The sequence below is a fragment of the Lissotriton vulgaris genome, chromosome 4_1 (genome assembly GCF_964263255.1).
Source record: "Lissotriton vulgaris chromosome 4_1, aLisVul1.2, whole genome shotgun sequence".
NCBI lineage: Eukaryota > Metazoa > Chordata > Amphibia > Caudata > Salamandridae > Lissotriton > Lissotriton vulgaris.
The window spans coordinates 635,799,304-635,819,836 of record NC_141691.1 but is presented as its reverse complement, the minus strand read 5'-3'; the positions used below and the strand labels follow the sequence as shown (position 1 = coordinate 635,819,836).

The following is a 20,533-nucleotide window of genomic DNA, read 5'->3' as shown; positions in this document are numbered from 1 at the left end:
AATCAGGCTGCTAGTACCTAGTTAGGGAACTAAGGAAGTAGGCATCACGGCTCAAGGTTGCCTGCATAGGCTCTAGGCAGCCCAAACGGCGCCAGCGCAAAGAAAGGACAGGAATACTTCGTATTATGTTAAATTCAGCACATTTCTGCACTTTCATGCAGCACAGTACAGTGCAGCAAGGTGGCTTGCTGCGCTGCGTGAAGGCTTCATAAATATGGCCCTGAGTGGCCAAATATAAGCAGTAACTGAGGTACCTAAGAGCAACAACTAGCATATATAAGTCTTAGCGCAAGAGAAATACGACAGCCGAGCATTAGTCTGAGCACGATATGGGTGCCACATGGTCACTATAGCATGAACTCTACCATCCGGTATCTGAATCCCACATATTAACAGGCGCTGCCACACGGAAACTCCTCGATAAATACAGCACTCTTAGAAACTGATTACAGTGGTGAAATTTGCTGTGAAACCCAATTACCTGGGAGAACAAGAATGCCAATAGATCTCACTGGAAGTTAAACACTGTTCGGCTGGATGATTAAAATACAAGAATGACTTTGTGAGTAATAGAGGAAAGATAAAAAGGAGAACACTAATTCAAATGGAAGAACTGCAAAGTGAATCTGTAACAAGAAAGGAAGCAAAGGAAGAAGTTCAAAAAGAATCTGAAACAAGTTGTCTGTCAAAATATGAACAAATATATTGGTAAGGAAAATATTAGAAAAAATGGGGGACAATAATATTTAATTTACATACCCTGCATGTAAAGTCTAAAATATTGACAAGAAAAATATAGAATACCACATTATTGTCAAAAAAATAAGTACATACAGGGCTAGGGAGACTAACGGATAATACCGAGGGGTAGAATATGAGACATGGAAGCAATTACTAAGTGACGTTCTTGCGCAGAGGCGCGGATTAGGGGGTGCAAGGGAACACGGCCAGGCAGATTCTACTCACATGCCTGGACACTCACCTTATATCAAAAAACAATGGTTCCAGTGGAACAGATAAGAGTATACATAATAAATACTGAACAATGTCAAATAATAATGTGAAGGTTACTTAGGATGTAAGAAGGAGAAACAAACTCATGACACCTAATGAATTACCATCAGTTGTTATTTTTGCAAAAAATACACAATAAAATACACTGTAATGTACATATCACAACGTGAAGATTTTTAGAAAAAAGGAAGGGGATGAAAGGGGAGGGTCCCAAGTATAAAGTGTGAACCAAAGGAGTGGTTGAAGCACATAGAGAAGACAACAAGTGACAATATGTGCACGGTTTCAACAGGGGTGTATTTACAAGGAATTGGGAAAATGACCAATTACACAATATTCAATAATTTAAACAATGACTATTAAATTCATAGACATTGACTGAGAGGTTCATTCCCAAAGGGCGTCGACGGCGTTTCGACCCTTTACAGGATAGAGGGTCTCATCAGGACAGGGGCAGTGTGGGACATCTGTGGGGAGTGAAAAGAGGATAAGTGAGCTCAGTGTATGGATGGGTGAATTAATAAAAAGGACTTAATGTGGAAGACCTGGTACCTTTAATGACGGGCTTGTGGTGAGAAGGTGCCAACCATGCGTGAAAGGAAAATCAATTGTACTTACAGTGAACCCTGCTGGGTACTACAGTACAGGGAAACAGAAAGCGGAAAAATTGTAATCACTAATGATTAGTAATTAAATTGGCAACATGCTGTCTGGGGCTTATAGAATTATGTACTCACCACTGTAAATAGTTAGATGGAGCACAATAGAGTTAATCTATACCGAGCCAACACGCAGTGCATCCGTTTTTGAAACGTATTGCTCAAGTGCTGCGATGAGCACGAGTCCGGCGGTGACCAGGAGGATACCTACAAGGTGTTATAGGGGTTAATTAGGGTTGTGCAGGGCAATCCGCTGCACAATTGTTCCATATAGAAGGGCGGCGCGTACCTGTTAGTCACCGCGATCCTGCTACCGTTCGAATGAATCGTGGAACCGGCACTGTCAGGCATCCAGGAAGTAGAGCGTGTGCGCAGGCCAAAATAGAAGAGAGCCGAATGCTCGATCTTCTAAGCAAAAGGCAAAAGAGGTTGGCACCGAGTGATCGATGAGCCCACAGAGTGAAAAATGCGATGGGAACCGGGATTACATGCAACGCATTTTCAGAGGACAATTATATTTGTACAATTTAAATATAAATGCTTAAAGCAACATATTTACATATTTTACATCAATCCAAGCAGAAATTATACATATTAAATTTCAGAATCTCGAAGAAACAAGAAAAATACATTATCCAAGGTTCTCTGGATATATGTCAGCAGACATACCGTAAATGGAAAATGGAAAATTATCCTAAGGTTACTACAAAGCCTCTCCATTCCTCAGCGGAATTGAGACCTGCATTTATCGAATTAGTCTTGTCAATCCAGTGGCACTCTCGTCTTTGCAGTATCTGTGATATATTACCTCCTCTTTCAGGTAGTCTGGCGACGTCAATCACCTGCCACTTTAATTCATCAGCTGTATGATTTTTGTCCAAGAAGTGGGTAACCAAGGGTGCTGACACAACAGACCTTTTAATACGGCTACGGTGTTGTCCTATTCTTGCCCTTTATGGGTTGTTGAGTCTGTCCAATATATGGAAGACCACAAGGACACCAAATGCAATACACAACATTGCGTGTATTGCAAATTGAAAAAATATCCAGAATGTGTTCACATTTACCGTATTTAAAGGTGGTTGTGTTTTCCGTAAACGGACAATTAACACAGTTCCCACATCTGTGGTGGCCAAGGACAGGGGACATGCCCCACGCTGATTCTAATGTGCCAGTTTTTTTAATGACATCTGTGGAGGATCTCACCAAATGATCTTTAATATTTTTGGCTCTTTTGTATGCAAAAAGGGGGGTCTCCAATGAAGGATCTATGCTTTTAATGATATTCCAGTTTTTTGTAATTATGTTACGAATCTTGTTGGTGTGGACACCAAAAGTGGTAACACAGACAATTTTATTCATTTGTTTTTTAGGCTTAGTTCTTAAAAGTTCCTCCCTGGGGCAGTACCAGGCACGTTTTAATGATCTTTTCACCAGTTTATTTGGGTACCCTCTCAATAGTAATTTGCTTCTCAAAATTTCGGCCTCTCTCATATAGTCCTCCTTCCGGGTACAGTTCCGACGGATTCGTAGGAACTGACCGAAAGGAAGGCCATCCCTCAGGGCTCTAGGATGTTGGCTGCTATAAGCTAATAGCGTATTTTTCTCAGTGGGTTTTCTGTGAAGAGAGGTAAACAATTTACCCTCGGCCTGTTGGATGTTGAGATCTAGGAAGGCTATCGTGGATTTGTCCAATGTAGAAGTAAATGTAAGGTGTGGTTGAATTTGATTTAGGTAAGTAACAAATTCATTGAAGCTCTCTTCACTGTTTCTCCAAATTAGAAAAATATCATCAATGTACCTATACCAACACCCAATGTGGGTGTGGTAAGGATTGAGACTACTCAATGCGAAAGTGAGTTCTATATAATTCATATAGATATTTGCCAGATTTGGGGCAAAAACTGCTCCCATACTGGTACCGCTGCATTGCTGGTAATATTGTCCATCTGACACAAAGTAGTTGGTCTGTAATGCTATGCGGAGTAATGAAATTATAAACCAAGTAGGTACAGTGAATGGTCTAGGTCTGGTATCCAAAAGTTGTTCGATAACTTGGATGCTTTCTAATTGAGGAATGTTGGTGTACAATGACGAGATATCCAATGTTGCCAGCCAATCTGTATTAGCATCATATTCAAATCCTTCTATTAAGTTTATCATGTGCATGGTGTCTCGCACGTAACTTTTCTGTAAGGGCACAAAGTCCCGAATGAAAAAATCAATATAGCGTCCAATAGGTTCTAAAATAGAACCACACCCAGATAGAATTGGTCGACCAGGTGGATGGGTAATGCTCTTGTGTACCTTAGGGAGGGTATACAGAACAGGAGTTCTGGGATTTTCTGCATTTAGGAATTCAAACTCTTTTTTGGTTACAAAACCCAATTCCAACCCTTCTGTACTGATCTTGAGAATTTCATCACGAATTTCTGACAGGGGATTTTGTCTTAATTTCTTATAGTGTTTTATTTCTGAGATTTGTTTGATGAGCTCTGTTTCATAATCAACTCTCTCCTGAATGACAATCCCTCCCCCCTTGTCTGCTGGCTTGAGAATTATTGAGGAGTCCTGTTTTAGAGTGTTAAGAGCTTGTCGTTCGGCTAGCGTGATATTATAAGGGATGAATTGTTTGGTATTTCTAAGATTATCTACATCTTGTAGAACAAGTTTTTCAAAAGTTAATAGTTCAGGCGGCATCATGCCGTTAGTGGGGTAAAAGGTAGAGGGTGGTCTCAGTCCTGTAACAGATTCTTGTTGAAAGGAGTCACGGTCTTTGAAAAAAAGTTTCAGGCGGATTTTTCTAAAGAACTGAAATAGTTCAGCTTTTAGATTAAAAAAGTTTGTCTTTTCGGTTATTACAAATGACAAACCTTTACTTAAAAGAGAAACTTCAGATGGGGTAGATTTAAAAGAAACCAGCCCGTTACATTCTCGGAGTCCTCAGGTGAATCTAGTGACTCAGACGCCCAGGTGCTGATACACACCCAGGTCAGCCTTTTTTAGGCAGAGGTACGAGGCCCAAAAGGAGAGTTTGGCACCAGTATCCTGGAGAACGCCAAACAAGGAACAAGCACTATCAATGGGGACAACCCCCTTACTAACCTCTCCCTTGAATAATATGGAAACAATCCCCATATTTAATCTATCGAAACATGTTCTGTCATCATCTGAAGTTTCTCTTTTAAGTAAAGGTTTGTCATTAGCCGAACGACAAGCTCTTAACACTCTAAAACAGGACTCCTCAATAATTCTCAAGCCAGCAGACAAGGGGGGAGGGATTGTCATTCAGGAGAGAGTTGATTATGAAACAGAGCTCATCAAACAAATCTCAGAAATAAAACACTATAAGAAATTAAGACAAAATCCCCTGTCAGAAATTCGTGATGAAATTCTCAAGATCAGTACAGAAGGGTTGGAATTGGGTTTTGTAACCAAAAAAGAGTTTGAATTCCTAAATGCAGAAAATCCCAGAACTCCTGTTCTGTATACCCTCCCTAAGGTACACAAGAGCATTACCCATCCACCTGGTCGACCAATTCTATCTGGGTGTGGTTCTATTTTAGAACCTATTGGACGCTATATTGATTTTTTCATTCGGGACTTTGTGCCCTTACAGAAAAGTTACGTGCGAGACACCATGCACATGATAAACTTAATAGAAGGATTTGAATATGATGCTAATACAGATTGGCTGGCAACATTGGATATCTCGTCATTGTACACCAACATTCCTCAATTAGAAAGCATCCAAGTTATCGAACAACTTTTGGATACCAGACCTAGACCATTCACTGTACCTACTTGGTTTATAATTTCATTACTCCGCATAGCATTACAGACCAACTACTTTGTGTCAGATGGACAATATTACCAGCAATGCAGCGGTACCAGTATGGGAGCAGTTTTTGCCCCAAATCTGGCAAATATCTATATGAATTATATAGAACTCACTTTCGCATTGAGTAGTCTCAATCCTTACCACACCCACATTGGGTGTTGGTATAGGTACATTGATGATATTTTTCTAATTTGGAGAAACAGTGAAGAGAGCTTCAATGAATTTGTTACTTACCTAAATCAAATTCAACCACACCTTACATTTACTTCTACATTGGACAAATCCACGATAGCCTTCCTAGATCTCAACATCCAACAGGCCGAGGGTAAATTGTTTACCTCTCTTCACAGAAAACCCACTGAGAAAAATACGCTATTAGCTTATAGCAGCCAACATCCTAGAGCCCTGAGGGATGGCCTTCCTTTCGGTCAGTTCCTACGAATCCGTCGGAACTGTACCCGGAAGGAGGACTATATGAGAGAGGCCGAAATTTTGAGAAGCAAATTACTATTGAGAGGGTACCCAAATAAACTGGTGAAAAGATCATTAAAACGTGCCTGGTACTGCCCCAGGGAGGAACTTTTAAGAACTAAGCCTAAAAAACAAATGAATAAAATTGTCTGTGTTACCACTTTTGGTGTCCACACCAACAAGATTCGTAACATAATTACAAAAAACTGGAATATCATTAAAAGCATAGATCCTTCATTGGAGACCCCCCTTTTTGCATACAAAAGAGCCAAAAATATTAAAGATCATTTGGTGAGATCCTCCACAGATGTCATTAAAAAAACTGGCACATTAGAATCAGCGTGGGGCATGTCCCCTGTCCTTGGCCACCACAGATGTGGGAACTGTGTTAATTGTCCGTTTACGGAAAACACAACCACCTTTAAATACGGTAAGTGTGAACACATTCTGGATTTTTTCTCCAATTGCAATACACGCAATGTTGTGTATTGCATTTGGTGTCCTTGTGGTCTTCCATATATTGGACAGACTCAACAACCCATAAAGGCAAGAATAGGACAACACCGTAGCCGTATTAAAAGGTCTGTTGTGTCAGCACCCTTGGTTACCCACTTCTTGGACAAAAATCATACAGCTGATGAATTAAAGTGGCAGGTGATTGACGTCGCCAGACTACCTGAAAGAGGAGGTAATATATCACAGATACTGCAAAGACGAGAGTGCCACTGGATTGACAAGACTAATTCGATAAATGCAGGTCTCAATTCCGCTGAGGAATGGAGAGGCTTTGTAGTAACCTTAGGATAATTTTCCATTTTCCATTTACGGTATGTCTGCTGACATATATCCAGAGAACCTTGGATAATGTATTTTTCTTGTTTCTTCGAGATTCTGAAATTTAATATGTATAATTTCTGCTTGGATTGATGTAAAATATGTAAATATGTTGCTTTAAGCATTTATATTTAAATTGTACAAATATAATTGTCCTCTGAAAATGCGTTGCATGTAATCCCGGTTCCCATCGCATTTTTCACTCTGTGGGCTCATCGATCACTCGGTGCCAACCTCTTTTGCCTTTTGCTTAGAAGATCGAGCATTCGGCTCTCTTCTATTTTGGCCTGCGCACACGCTCTACTTCCTGGATGCCTGACAGTGCCGGTTCCACGATTCATTCGAACGGTAGCAGGATCGCGGTGACTAACAGGTACGCGCCGCCCTTCTATATGGAACAATTTTGCAGCGGATTGCCCTGCACAACCCTAATTAACCCCTATAACACCTTGTAGGTATCCTCCTGGTCACCGCCGGACTCGTGCTCATCGCAGCACTTGAGCAATACGTTTCAAAAACGGATGCACTGCGTGTTGGCTCGGTATAGATTAACTCTATTGTGCTCCATCTAACTATTTACAGTGGTGAGTACATAATTCTATAAGCCCCAGACAGCATGTTGCCAATTTAATTACTAATCATTAGTGATTACAATTTTTCCGCTTTCTGTTTCCCTGTACTGTAGTACCCAGCAGGGTTCACTGTAAGTACAATTGATTTTCCTTTCACGCATGGTTGGCACCTTCTCACCACAAGCCCGTCATTAAAGGTACCAGGTCTTCCACATTAAGTCCTTTTTATTAATTCACCCATCCATACACTGAGCTCACTTATCCTCTTTTCACTCCCCACAGATGTCCCACACTGCCCCTGTCCTGATGAGACCCTCTATCCTGTAAAGGGTCGAAACGCCGTCGACGCCCTTTGGGAATGAACCTCTCAGTCAATGTCTATGAATTTAATAGTCATTGTTTAAATTATTGAATATTGTGTAATTGGTCATTTTCCCAATTCCTTGTAAATACACCCCTGTTGAAACCGTGCACATATTGTCACTTGTTGTCTTCTCTATGTGCTTCAACCACTCCTTTGGTTCACACTTTATACTTGGGACCCTCCCCTTTCATCCCCTTCCTTTTTTCTAAAAATCTTCACGTTGTGATATGTACATTACAGTGTATTTTATTGTGTATTTTTTGCAAAAATAACAACTGATGGTAATTCATTAGGTGTCATGAGTTTGTTTCTCCTTCTTACATCCTAAGTAACCTTCACATTATTATTTGACATTGTTCAGTATTTATTATGTATACTCTTATCTGTTCCACTGGAACCATTGTTTTTTGATATAAATATGCACCCTGGTTCCTTAGAAGGTAGGGTTTCCTTGTTGTAAGTGGACACTCACCTTAGGCTGGACAGTGGGCAGGGTGATGGGACGCTGAAGGGTTAGATTTCACGAAAATGCAATACCTGACCAATACCAATCAATATACGACCGCAATGTACTTCCCGAAGTTTGGATTGTTTTGTTTTGTTGTTGTTTCTTTAAAAAATAGAAAACCAAAAACCAGAACAGTTTGGGACTTTAACGCGTATACTGTACCTCTCTGCTGCGGCAGCCTTGAATCTAGTACTTGTACCGGCTAAGACTGCAAAGAAGCTACATGCTGCAATGTGATTAACAAATTGTTATAGCGGCCAGCCCGTTGGGTTGTAGGCATTCCGCTGTGTAACTTTAAAGGTACAATAAAGGTTTTAAAAAAAAGAAAAAAAATAAGTATATACAATTTTAACTATTATAGACTACATTAACTTAAAAACATATATTAAGTTTAGAAGTATTACCATTTAAGAAAAATACTTGTAATATAAAAATATATAAAATGTATAAAATTTCAAACATATATATTTTTTAATATTCACAAAATAATCAACATAACATTTAAAAAACCTAGAAATATTTCAAAATGAATAAAAAAAACTATGAATAAATAATTATAATTACAGACACTAGGTAGTAAAACATTTTTTAAATAGAATAACAATATTAAAATAAAAAATGAATACAAAATACTATAAAAAAAATTACAACAAAATACATTTAAATTTATAGGAGCTGGATTAACAACTCACTTGACCAGGGTCGGCCAGGCTACCGGGCGTTTTGGTGTGCTGCTGAGCTGGGGGCTGATATTGTTGATGGGGACCTGCGTGCGCTGAAAAACATTTTTTTACTTTGTTTATTTCGAAACACATGCAGGTCCCCATCAATGAAATCAGCCCCTACCGCAATAAAATTAGCCCCCAGCTCGGCAACACACCAAAACGCCCCGTAGCAGTCCAGCCCTGCACTTGACCACTGTATCCCTACGAAACTGATCTGGGTTAAGCGCACGCAATTGCATGCTTGGTATATTGAGATCCCAAGGTTGGAAAAAAACATTGTAAATCTCTAGAACGTATCTGGAGACGTCCCTATTACTCCAAGTTAAAACAATTTACAGGCATGCGATTAAAACATGCCACAAACTTGTTCAAAAGTCTAAATCTGCATTCGATACCAATTTGATTACATCGAGTTCCAACCCCTCCAAAACCATTTTCTCTCTCATAAATGACATGACAAAAACCCCAGTAGGAACTAACAATTTCATATCCACTGACCTACATTGTGAATCTCTTGCTCGCTACTTTATCAATAAAGTTGAGTGTATTTATACGACACTTGACGCGAGAAGGGCGGCCCTCAAACCATGGCCATCTAACTGCACTACAACGAGCTCGCAGCCCCCGACCAGAAGAGCCCCAATTGCCTTCCGCAGCCCTGATTCATTCAGGCACAGCATATCCCGCCCGCTGATCTGATACAATCAACGATCAGCTTTCGACCTTTGAGCGACCGCTTGGACTTCAGCTACCCACGCTTCCCTGCCTGGGTACTACTCACTGGTTCCATCGACAACCCTGTCCTGATGACGATCCCGACTAATGGGGATCGAAACGCCGTCAACTTTACAGCTTGAATCATACGACGCATATCACGCTTTGTGCTCCTGTTCAATTTTCACAATCTTGTTTTAAGTGATTGCAACTTGTTTCTGTGGAGCCATTATTTGATGTATATACTTTAGTTCATGCGTCGATCACGCTGTTCACTTTAGCACTTGCACCTTCACTATCACCAATTGTATATAGCACCTTGCACCAAATGCCACTGGGTTGTCACATGATCTGCTCTGTACAGTGCTGTTTTAACTGTATTGTCATGTGAATTACTGCCTTTTCTCTAAAAATCAAGTGACTCCTTGTTTTCTTCCTTTTTGTAATGCATATTGCGTACATTGTCGAAACTGTCTTTACATGATACCTGTTGGGAATTTTTTCTGCTTACACCCATCAAGTGATCATCCAATCAGTGGTTCTGTCACGTCTTGATACTGTAACAGGATTCTATCGGGTGCACATAAAATGGTTACGAAGAGACTGCAAAGGGCACAGAATGCGGCTGCCTGCACTCTCTTCGCCCTCCCTAAGCATTGTCATTCCTCCCATCTTCTGTACCGCCTACATTGGCTGCGGATCGAACAGAGAATTCACTTCAAAACTCTCTGCACCATCCACAGGATCCTAAATGGTCAGGGTCCCCAGATTCTGCAGGGGCTCTGCACACTATATGTTCCAACGTGAGCACTGCGCTCCGCAGATCTGCATCTGGCCTGTACTCCTAGGATGCGCTGGAGCAGAGCTGCAGGCATTCATTTAGGTCCCTGGCCCCAGCCCTTTTGAACTCCATTCCAATCTCGGAGTGCAGCACACAAAATCACTGGGCATTCAGAAAACAGATTAAAACCTGGCTATTTTCCTCCATCTAGCTGGGAGGCGCCCACGCGCTGCGCTTCTGCTTCCCGGGCTTTTAGAAAATAGGAATTTCTTGGCAGTCTTTCCTTCTTCCTAGCTGTCGCCATCCATCACTACTCGTCCGCAAGCGCTAGGACACCCCGATGCAGGGGCAGCCATGCGCTATATAAGCATTTTTGACATAACATAACATAAATAATGTGTACAATTAAAAACAATATATTAAAACAATTTAAGAAATCAAATTAAAAGATTACACTTAGAAAGTTTAAATTAACCACTGCCACCCCGACCTGACCAACAGTAGGGTTAATGTTGGACCTTGGAGGGGTCAGATACAATATTCCCACTCCAATATAAGCAAAAGTAAAGCAAGTTTTGGATTTGTAGTAGTCAGATATACTACTCCCGTTCCAATCTGAGCATCAGCAAGGAAGGTGTTGGATTTGTGAGGCGTCATCTTTTTATTTCTCACTCCAACATAAGCAAAAGAAGAGAAAGTGCTGGACTTTGGAGGGGTAAGATTTACTATTCCAGCTCCAATAAAGCAACAGTAGGAAAAGTGTTGGACTTTGTAGGGGTTGGACGTGTTATTCCCCCTGACATGTAAGAAAAATTAGGAAATGTGTTGGACCTGGGAAAGGTCAGGTTTACTATTCCCAATGCAAAGTAAGCAGTAATAGAGAAGGTTTTGGACAGAGGGATCAGATTTAATATTCCAACTCCAGTCTCAGCAACAGAAGGTGAAGTGATGGACTTTGAAGAAGTAAGATTTAAAATTTCCATCCCAATCTTAGCAACAGTAGGCAAATTGTTGAACTTTTGAAGGGTCAAGATTTACTATTCCAGCTTTATTCTGAGCAACAGTATATAAAAGTGTTGGTCTTTGTGGGGGTCAAATTTACTATTCTCGCTCCAAAGTAAGCAAAAGGAGAGAAAATGTTGGTTTGAGAAGCGATCACATTGACTATTCTCACTCCAATTTAAGCAACAGTAGGAAAAGTGTTGGACTTTGGAGTTGTTATATTTACGATTACCTTTCTTACATTTTTTCTTTAAATAAATCATTTGAAAATATGGAAAAAAAGTAAAATCTTAAAATATTTTTGAAACAAAAACATACTCATTAACTATAAAACAAATACAAATAATTGTAATAAATATAAAGTATATATTACAAAAAAAGTTTATGAAAAATGTTTTCAGTTAAAACACTTCCCACCCTACTTCCATAAAACAATGACTACTGACACTAAAAATAAAAAATATGAAAATATAAATTATCAGTTGTAGATTAAAAAACTAAGCAATACAGTTAAAAGGATGTATGACGTTACAACGCATACTTTTACAACGCCTACCTTTACAACACATTTTTTACACCGCAACATCCATTACAACGCATACCATTACAAAGCATACCATTACAACGAATACTTTGAAACTACCTTTACAACGCATTCCACTACAACGCATACTACATTTACAACGCATACCATTACAACGCGTAACATTACATTGCATATAAGGTAAGTATTAGATAGTGTAGGGGTAAAAATTACTATTCTAACTCCAGGGGGTGCAACAGTAGGGTAAGTGTTGGATAGTGTAGGGGTCAAAATTACTATTCTAACTCCAGGGGGTGCAACCGTAGGGTAAGTGTTGGATAGTGTAGGGGTAAAAACTACTATTCTAACTCCAGGGGGTGCAACAGTAGGGTAAGTGTTGGATAGTGTAAGGGTACTATGTGTTGTAATGCTATGCGTTGTAATGGTATGCGTTGTAGTGGTGTGCGTTGTAGTGTCATGCGTTGTAATGGTTGCGTTGTAAATGCATGCGTTGTAATGGATGTTGCGTTGTAAAAGTTTTGCTGTAATGGTAGTGCGTTGTAAAAGTTGCGTTGTAAAGGTTGTTTCCCCAATTAAAATAATATAATTAATAAATACAAATTAATGTATGCAACAAAAAAATATTGATCAACCAATTAACAACTAATCAAAAATCAAAAAAATAATTGAACTAACTAGTAATTAATTTACATACTTGTCATTAAAACAAAAATGTCAATCAAAATTTATTGCAAATTAATAATAATACTTTAAATATTTAAAAACTTCAACCCTGAACCCCAAACAAAACCAGCAACTTATTACTGAAATAGCAACTCCTAAATACTTTTGTTTTTAAAACAAGTCATATAAAAAATTACAAATTATACCAAAAACAAATTAAACATAAATGATATCATACTAATACCTTCTAAGACTAAAATAACTAATGTATCAAATTAATGTAAACAAACATATGCAACTATAATTTTTAAATCATGAAATTTACAACTTTATTTCAAAAAAATTAAATACTTAAAGAGGTGACATACTTCTCTTGTTCATTTTATCCCACAATATTAACGGCATTGCGATGTTTGTAGAACAATATCTGTGTCTCACAGTATTTTTAAGTGACATGTCATAATACCAGAAAAACATATGAACTAGAGAAATTATACCAAGAAAATTAATAATTAATTATCATTTTAACTTAACTCATTATTTTAGTGTAATGTGTCATCTCACTTTTTTAATTCATCCTATGGAGCATAATATTGAAGACAAAATATGTCATTACCACCTCCCTTCCTTGCTACTCAAGGAGATCCATCAGTACCATGGAAATACTGAAAAAACATTTCTAACATATATGTTGGGCATAGTAAGGGGCAAATACAGTGCACTTACGAGACAAGACAGATTGCTTCATAATTGAGCAGTGGAGGGAACGCGCCACTATGATGATTTGTTGAAACTTCCGTAAGGAAGTGTGGATGGTGTGACAAAAAATATATATGACATGTCATTAGAAATGCTAGAAAAACACTTCACCCCTAATATAACTGTATTTGAACATCGTAAATGTTTTATTAGGGTGCAAAGAGTGGATGAAGACAATGGTATACACCATGAGTAGGTTATTTGTTTCATATGAATTTGGGCCACTAACAGTTACACTAACATGGAACCAATAAGTTAGAATCTGTTAGCTAAAGATTGGACACTGGTAGAAGCAATACAAACAGCAAAGAGAATGAAAAATACATTTGTGTGGCTTTAAGAGGTCGACAATCGTGTAGTCAGAACCAAGAAATAGAAGAAATAAGTAGTAGTACAGAGTAAAAGAACCAAGTCTGTGATAAGGCAGAGGAAGGTACCACAGCACAAAATATTAGTTACAGGGGTCTAAATTGTTACTGTTGTGATCTTCAAGACCTAAAGGTTCTGGTGAAAAGTATGGGGCATGAGGTGCAATATGTATACCTGTAGAAAGTGGGGTAATTGTGCCAAGGTTTGCATTGTAAAAACTACTCAGGGATGAAAGGAAGTAGATGACATGCATAAGAATGTTCAAGAAATTATCCTGGTGGCGTATAAACAAAGCGTTGAAGCGTTGAAGAAACTAAGATAGAATAATTAGACAGGCACTGCAACAGTGACTGCTTATGAGACATACTAAACAATTCAAAAGAGAGCAGTGGTAAATTGTATAATCCTCATTATGAGATGAAATCTGGGTCCCCATTTTAGGAGCATACCACCACTGTAGGATGCCATTTGGATTGGCCTCAGCGGCTACCATTTTTAGAGAACCATGAAAAATGTTTTTGATGGTATGTACTAGTGTGCCCTTCTCAAGCAACAGCCAAAATCCTTGCCAGGATAAACCACCAAAGGCTACTAAATTATCCTGCGCTTAACCCTCTGGTAACCTGGTACAAAAGCAGTCAGGCTTAGCTTAGAGTGTTAAGTAATTATGCAGCACATAAACAGTAATAACATGGAAACACTACACAAGAAGAATCCAACACCAATGTAGAAAAATATAGTAAAATATAGTAAAATGTGATAAATAATTTGGCACAAAAATGACAGAAATCCAATCAGTAGAACAGAAGATATGCAAATTCAAACATTTCAGGTGAGTATAGCACCTAAAGGCATAAAATGCCACTTGTGGTTACCTGTTCGAGTTGTGACCGGGTGCAAGCCACAAGTTTAGGTCAACTACGATGGAGTGCAGGATGGATGTAGGGACCAGGTTAGTCCCTCTAAGGATTGTACTTTATGTTCTTGATGCCACCTCTAAAACCAACAGGTGCCTCCACAGGCTGAAACCCAAAACTACTCGGCCCCCAATGTATTCCAAAGGCTACCTCATAGGCTGCGAACCACCTATTAATATAATCCCCACCTCAATATTGGGGAAGAGGTCTTTGGGTATGTGCACTCCTTGGTCTCCACTGGACACTGTGCTGTTGCTGCCACCATTTCTGCTGGACTCTGACAGTTGTTTTACCTTCAAGTCAAGCTCCTTTAGACTCAGTTCTGGCCTGGCAGTTCACGCTAGACTGTTCCCATGGGGAGCAGGGTCAAAATATATTTGCATATGGCTGGGTCCATCATGGGGTGGCATGGTGAGCAAAAAAACAATGGACCTAGCCCAGATCCGTGACTGGGGATGAATGTTTGATTTGTTCAGAACTACATCCACCATTTGTTCATTTTGCTTTTGTCACCCTAAATGGGAATATTATGTCCAGATGTGGGTCCCATGCTCAAGGTGCCACTGGATTCAAACTAGCCTAGCTGATCAGGAGTGATACCCCAAATTGATCCCAATATGCTTTTTCTGACCAAGGGAGGACCTGGCCTGGCAGTTCGGGCTGTACTGTTCCCATGGGAGCAGGGTTGAGGCTGATCTGCATATGGCTGGGTCCCAACTGGGGTCGAGTGGTGAGCAAAAACCTATGGACTAAACCCATATCTGTGACTGGGGGTGAATGTTTGATTTGATCAGCATTCCGTCCACCCTCTTTTCTTTTTGCTCTTGTTGCACTAAGTGGGAAGGGTATGCCCAGACATGGGTCCAGTGCTCACTGTGCCCTGAATTCAAGCTAGCCTGGCTGATGAGGGGTGATACCCCAAAACTGGTCCCAGGATGCTTGCTTCCAGTCCAGGGAGGACCTGGCCTTGCAGTTCAGGCTGGACTGTTCCCATGAGTTCCCAGGGTCAAGACTGAATTGCATATGGCTGGGTCCAAACTGGGGTGACGTGGTGAGGAAAAAACCATAGATTAATCCAGATCTGTGGGTGTGAATGTTTGATTTGTTCAGCATTTCATCCAGCATCTTTTCTTTTTGCCCTTGTCGCACTAAGTGTGAATGGTATGCCCAGACATGGTTCCCATGCTCACTGTGCCACAGGATTCAAGCTAGCCTGGCTTATGAGGGGTGATACCCCGAAACTGGTCCCAGTATGCTTGTTTCCAGTCCAGGGAGGATCTGGCCTCGCAGTTCAGTCGGGACTGTTCACATGGGGAGCGGGGTCAAGACTGAATTGCATATGGCTTGGTCCCAACTGGGGTGGCGCGTGAGCAGAAAACGGTGGATTAAACACAGATCTGTGACTGGGGGAAAATATTTTATTTGTTCCGCATTTCATCCATCATCTGTTCTTGCTTTTTGTTGCCCTAAGTGGGAAGGCTATGCCCAGACATGGGTCCCTTGTTCCCTGTGCCACGAGATTCAAGCTAGCCTGACTGATTGGTGTGATATCGCAAAACTGGTCCGAGGATGCTTGTTTCCGGTCCAAGGAGGACCTGACCTGGCAGTTCGGGCTGAGCTGTTCCTAAGGGGAACAGGATGGTTTAGGTCTGGCCAAAGGTTTTATTTGCCAGGTCGAAATAGCAGTTTATACTGCACACAGGTTGCAATGGCAGATTTGAGAGAAACATGATTTAAAAGGCTGCTTAAGTTAGTGGCACAACAAATGCTGCCAGTCCACGAGTAACATTTAATTTACAGGCACTGGGTACATGTAGTACGCCTTTACTAGGGACTTACAAGTAAATTAGACCTTACAAATAGGCCACGCACAACAGTACCAATTTTATGTTTCCAAAATGACATCTTGATTGTGGGGGATTCATAGGAGGAACAAGACCCGTTGTTTGAGGACATAATGGTGAAGTTGGGAAAAGCAATGTTCAACACAGGAAAAGAAAAATGTCAAAAGTAAAACAAGTCACCTCCTTGAAACATGAGATGTCAGAGAAAAGGATCCAACGAAAAGCAGGCATACTAACCAGGAAGCATCACTCTGGCCCCTGCGTGAATCCTATTTGGGACCTGAGGGAAAATCCTAGATTACCAACAAAGAAGAACAGAAAACAAGCACTTATAACATATTGCATGGATGAGGTAAGTTGTTCTGTCCTCTTGATGCAAATGTTATGTTATGTTATGTTATGTTAGTACTTTTTATAAGGCGCGCAGCTGCCCCAGCCAAGGGGCGTCCCGGCGCCTGATCAGGTACCACAACACAACAAATCGATGCTGGGAAGGAGAGGAAGGAATCAGTCAGCGATTGGGAACAAAAAAGTTTTTATGGCGCGCCTAAAGGAAGTAAGGCTGTTCAAGGCTCGAATATGGACAGGAAGAGAATTCCATAATCCTGCCGCTAATACTCGAAAGGAGCGACCTCCCATCCTACTCAGTCTAAACCGTGTATTGACCGCCAGATGGAGAAATTCCGATCTAAGAGACCGCGTAGGAACATAGGAGGAAACAAGCTTAGCGAGGGCTGGAGGAGAGGAAAGCTTCAAGATTTTAAATGTCAGGCAGAGAGCCTTAAATTTAATTCTCTGTCTGACCGGCAGCCAGTGGAGAGAGGTCAAAACTGCAGAGACAGAGCACTGTCTAGGAAGGCCTACGATGGCTCGCGCCGCGGCATTCTGCACCCTTTGCAATCTAGTAGCCTCCGCCTGATTCACTCAGAGCAGCAGCGCACTCCCATAGTCCAGCCGAGAAAGAATGGAGGCTTGGACCACCAGTTGCCGAGTAGGGGGGTCGAAGAATTTGAGGACCAGTCTCAGCCCTCGCAGAATACCATAACAGGTAGCTGCAACCTTCTTCGTGTGGCTGGTGAAGGAGAGTGTAGGATCCAGCCAGACCCCCAAGTTCTTAACTTCGGCAGCTGGGATGGGAGTCACCCCCAATTCTGGAGGCCACCACTGGTCTCCCCAGAGCTCCGCCTGCTTTCCTAAGATCAGGACCTCGGTTTTTTTGGCATTTAACTGCAGACAGTTAGTTCGCATCCAATTTGCCACGGCTATGAGTCCTGCACGGAATCTGGGAGCGTTCACCTCGGGATCACCGCTGAGTGTCACCGCCAGCAGCGTGTCGTCGGCATACGATGTCATGGTTAGGCCACATTGTCTGACGACTGCAGCCAGCGGTTTCACATATAGGTTGAACAAAGTGGGGCTCAACGCAGAGCCCTGCGGAACCCCCAGCCCCATTGGATGGAAAGAGGACTGACAAGGTGGAATAGCCACTTTAAAAAACCGGTCTGAGAGGAAAGAGCGAAACCATTGGAGAGCAGTCCCCTCAATTCCCACTCCCTCCAAGCGCCGGATCAGAATGTCGTGAGACACCGTGTCAAACGCGGCGCTCAAATCTAACAGGAGGAGCGCCGCTGTCTGCCCAGCATCCAGCACCGTTCGCAAGTGCTCGGTCATAAAGAGCAGTGCAGTTTCGGTGCTGTGTTGTGCACGAAAACCATTCTGGCTCTGGTCTAGAATGTTATTTCGAGAAAGGTGGGCGGACAAGATGGAGTTCACGTGTGCCTCAGTGACCTTGGCGGTCCAGGGCAGGAGGGAGATGGGACGGTAGTTTTCTGGTAGTAGGGGGTCAAGGTTAGGCTTCTTTAAAATTGGGCTGACCACTGCCTGCTTCCAGGAAGAAGGGACCACACCCGATGTGAGCAATAGATTGATCAGATCCAGTATAGGCTCACGACATAGGGGAGGGAGAAGTCTGAATAACTCTGGCTTCAGCTGATCTAATGGAGAGCCGGATTTAATTTTGAGGCTCAGAGTATCGAAGACCTCGTCAGACATTACTGCCAGGGAGGACAGAGTTTCATGAACCGTAGCTATCACACCAGTTTGCTCAGCATCGGGCACAGATGACGTAAATCCTCGGTAGATCGCCTGCACTTTCTCCACGAAAAAGGATGCCAGACTTTCACAGTGAGAGTCCGTGCAGATTTCCACCGAGGTGGCCCGTTTCCCCATAAGGTCTTTGAGAACCTTAAAGATTAATTTAGATGGGTTGGGGCTATTCTGAAACTGGAAAACATAGTGTGCGGCCCGGGTTTGACAGATTGCCCTGTGATAGATCTTAAGCTGGGCAAAATACAAAGATTTCAAGGTGGGATCAAAGGATTTCCTCCACGCCCTCTCAGCTTGCCGGCGCGTTCTCTTAAGCTCGGCAAGAGTATCATTATACCATGGGCTGGGAACTTTAGCATGGCATTTCGACCAGCGCATCGGTATAAGAGAGTCAAGGGCGGCTAGGACCCAGTTACGAAACTGCTCGTATCCTTGTTCCACATTCAGCAGATTGCCCAGGGGCTGCGCCTCCAAGATCTTATAAAACTCCTCCAGTTTGAGCTTATGCCAATTTCTTTTAAGGATCAGTCTGTCCACAGGTTTAAATTGTGGGTCATCTATAGGACATGAAACTTTAACCAGCAGATGATCAGTCCAGCCTACCACCATCGGGTCAGAGACCCTAGCCCGCTCCAGTGTGGTAAAGAAGGGGTCAAGGATATGAACTCCTGTGTGGGTAGGGGAGGTAACTAGTTGGACCATTTGCATGGCTTCAAGGTCCGCTAGCAAGGTATTAATAGGTGCTAATGACCCCTGATCAAAATGGATATTGAGATCACCTACGATGTTAAAATTAGCACATCTCGGAGCTAAAGAGCTGACCACGTCAGTGTCGTTCCCTGGCGGGCGGTAGATAAGCATACCTCTAAGTGTAAACTGATGACTGAAGGCTACCTTAAAAGAAGCGCTCTCACACGCTGGTAAATCGAGAGCTGTCCATTCAGCCGGGAAGCAGGATTTTATCACCATAGCTATGCCACCCCCTCTAGAAGTGCGGTTAAGAGTGAACACTGTGTAGTTGGAAGGGAATGCCAGATTGATTATTGCAGTGTCCGCATCCTGAAGCCAAGTCTCAGTGAGGAAGATGAGGTCAGGAGAGTCCTTTTCGATCATGTCACGTAAGGACTGATGGTGCTTGACCAATGATCTCACGTTCAGACTCCAGATGCTAAGTACACGCTCAGAGATATTAGTACGTGTATTAGAGGCATTCCTTTCCACAGAGCGCACCCCAGACGGGGTATCAAGTGACAAACTGCCACAGGCACAGTCATAAGGACCCGACAACGGGTGCACAGGATCATGAACACACACCGTGAGCCTCTCTCTAATAGAAAGCAGAGCGGCGCGATTGTACCTGAGCGTCAAGGTATTCTGCATGATGGTATGATGACTAAATGCCAGAGTCCAAGCCCCGCTCACGCTTCCTCGACGCGGACGAGCGCAGACGGGCAGGACTCTGGCACGACTCCGGCTAAGCGACGGCGTCCCACTGCGCGGTCCCGCTGCGCGGGAGAGGACGACTTTAAGTAGGCGTCGCAATGAAGAGCTCGAGCGTCGGGACGCTCCAAGATGGCGCCCACAAGAGTCCAACCCCGGGACCCGGACCCGCCAAACGGCGGTGCGCTTTCCAGAAATTAAGTGCAGGTAAGGGGACAAGTACCCAGGCAGAATAGTAGTAAAAACAAGAGAGAATCCAAGCAAAATAACGAAAATACAAAACTGGTAATTTTAAAAACACAGCGCACTGGCAGCACGACCTGCGCTAATGCAGCACCTAATCTGAGTGAAAGACAAGCGAGTCCGCCTTAAGTAGGCGTCGCAATGAAGAGCTCGAGCGTCGGGA

At 42.1% G+C, this 20,533-nt stretch overlaps 1 protein-coding gene across 1 annotated transcript; it reads right to left on the bottom strand.

The window, feature by feature from the left end:
• Window positions 1-600: 600 nt before the first annotated feature.
• On the bottom strand, window positions 601-20,067 carry LOC147722359 (uncharacterized). Its single transcript, XM_086967302.1, has 3 exons — window positions 18,457-20,067; window positions 3,596-4,484; window positions 601-626 (listed from the first exon to the last, which is right to left on the bottom strand). Exons 1-3 carry the CDS (start codon window positions 20,065-20,067, stop codon window positions 601-603), a joined length of 2,526 nt encoding a protein of 841 aa, XP_086823428.1.
• Window positions 20,068-20,533: the final 466 nt, after the last annotated feature.

Coding starts and splice junctions, on each gene's coding strand:
- LOC147722359 (XM_086967302.1), bottom strand. CDS start 20,067: ATGCAGAATACCTTGACGCTCAGGTACAATCGCGCCGCTCTGCTTTCT. Junction 4,485..18,456: donor CTTCCTGGAAGCAGGCAGTG/GTCAGCCCAATT, acceptor GAACTATTTCAG/TTCTTTAGAAAAATCCGCCT. Junction 627..3,595: donor ATATTACCAGCAATGCAGCG/GTACCAGTATGG, acceptor TTCTTGTTACAG/ATTCACTTTGCAGTTCTTCC.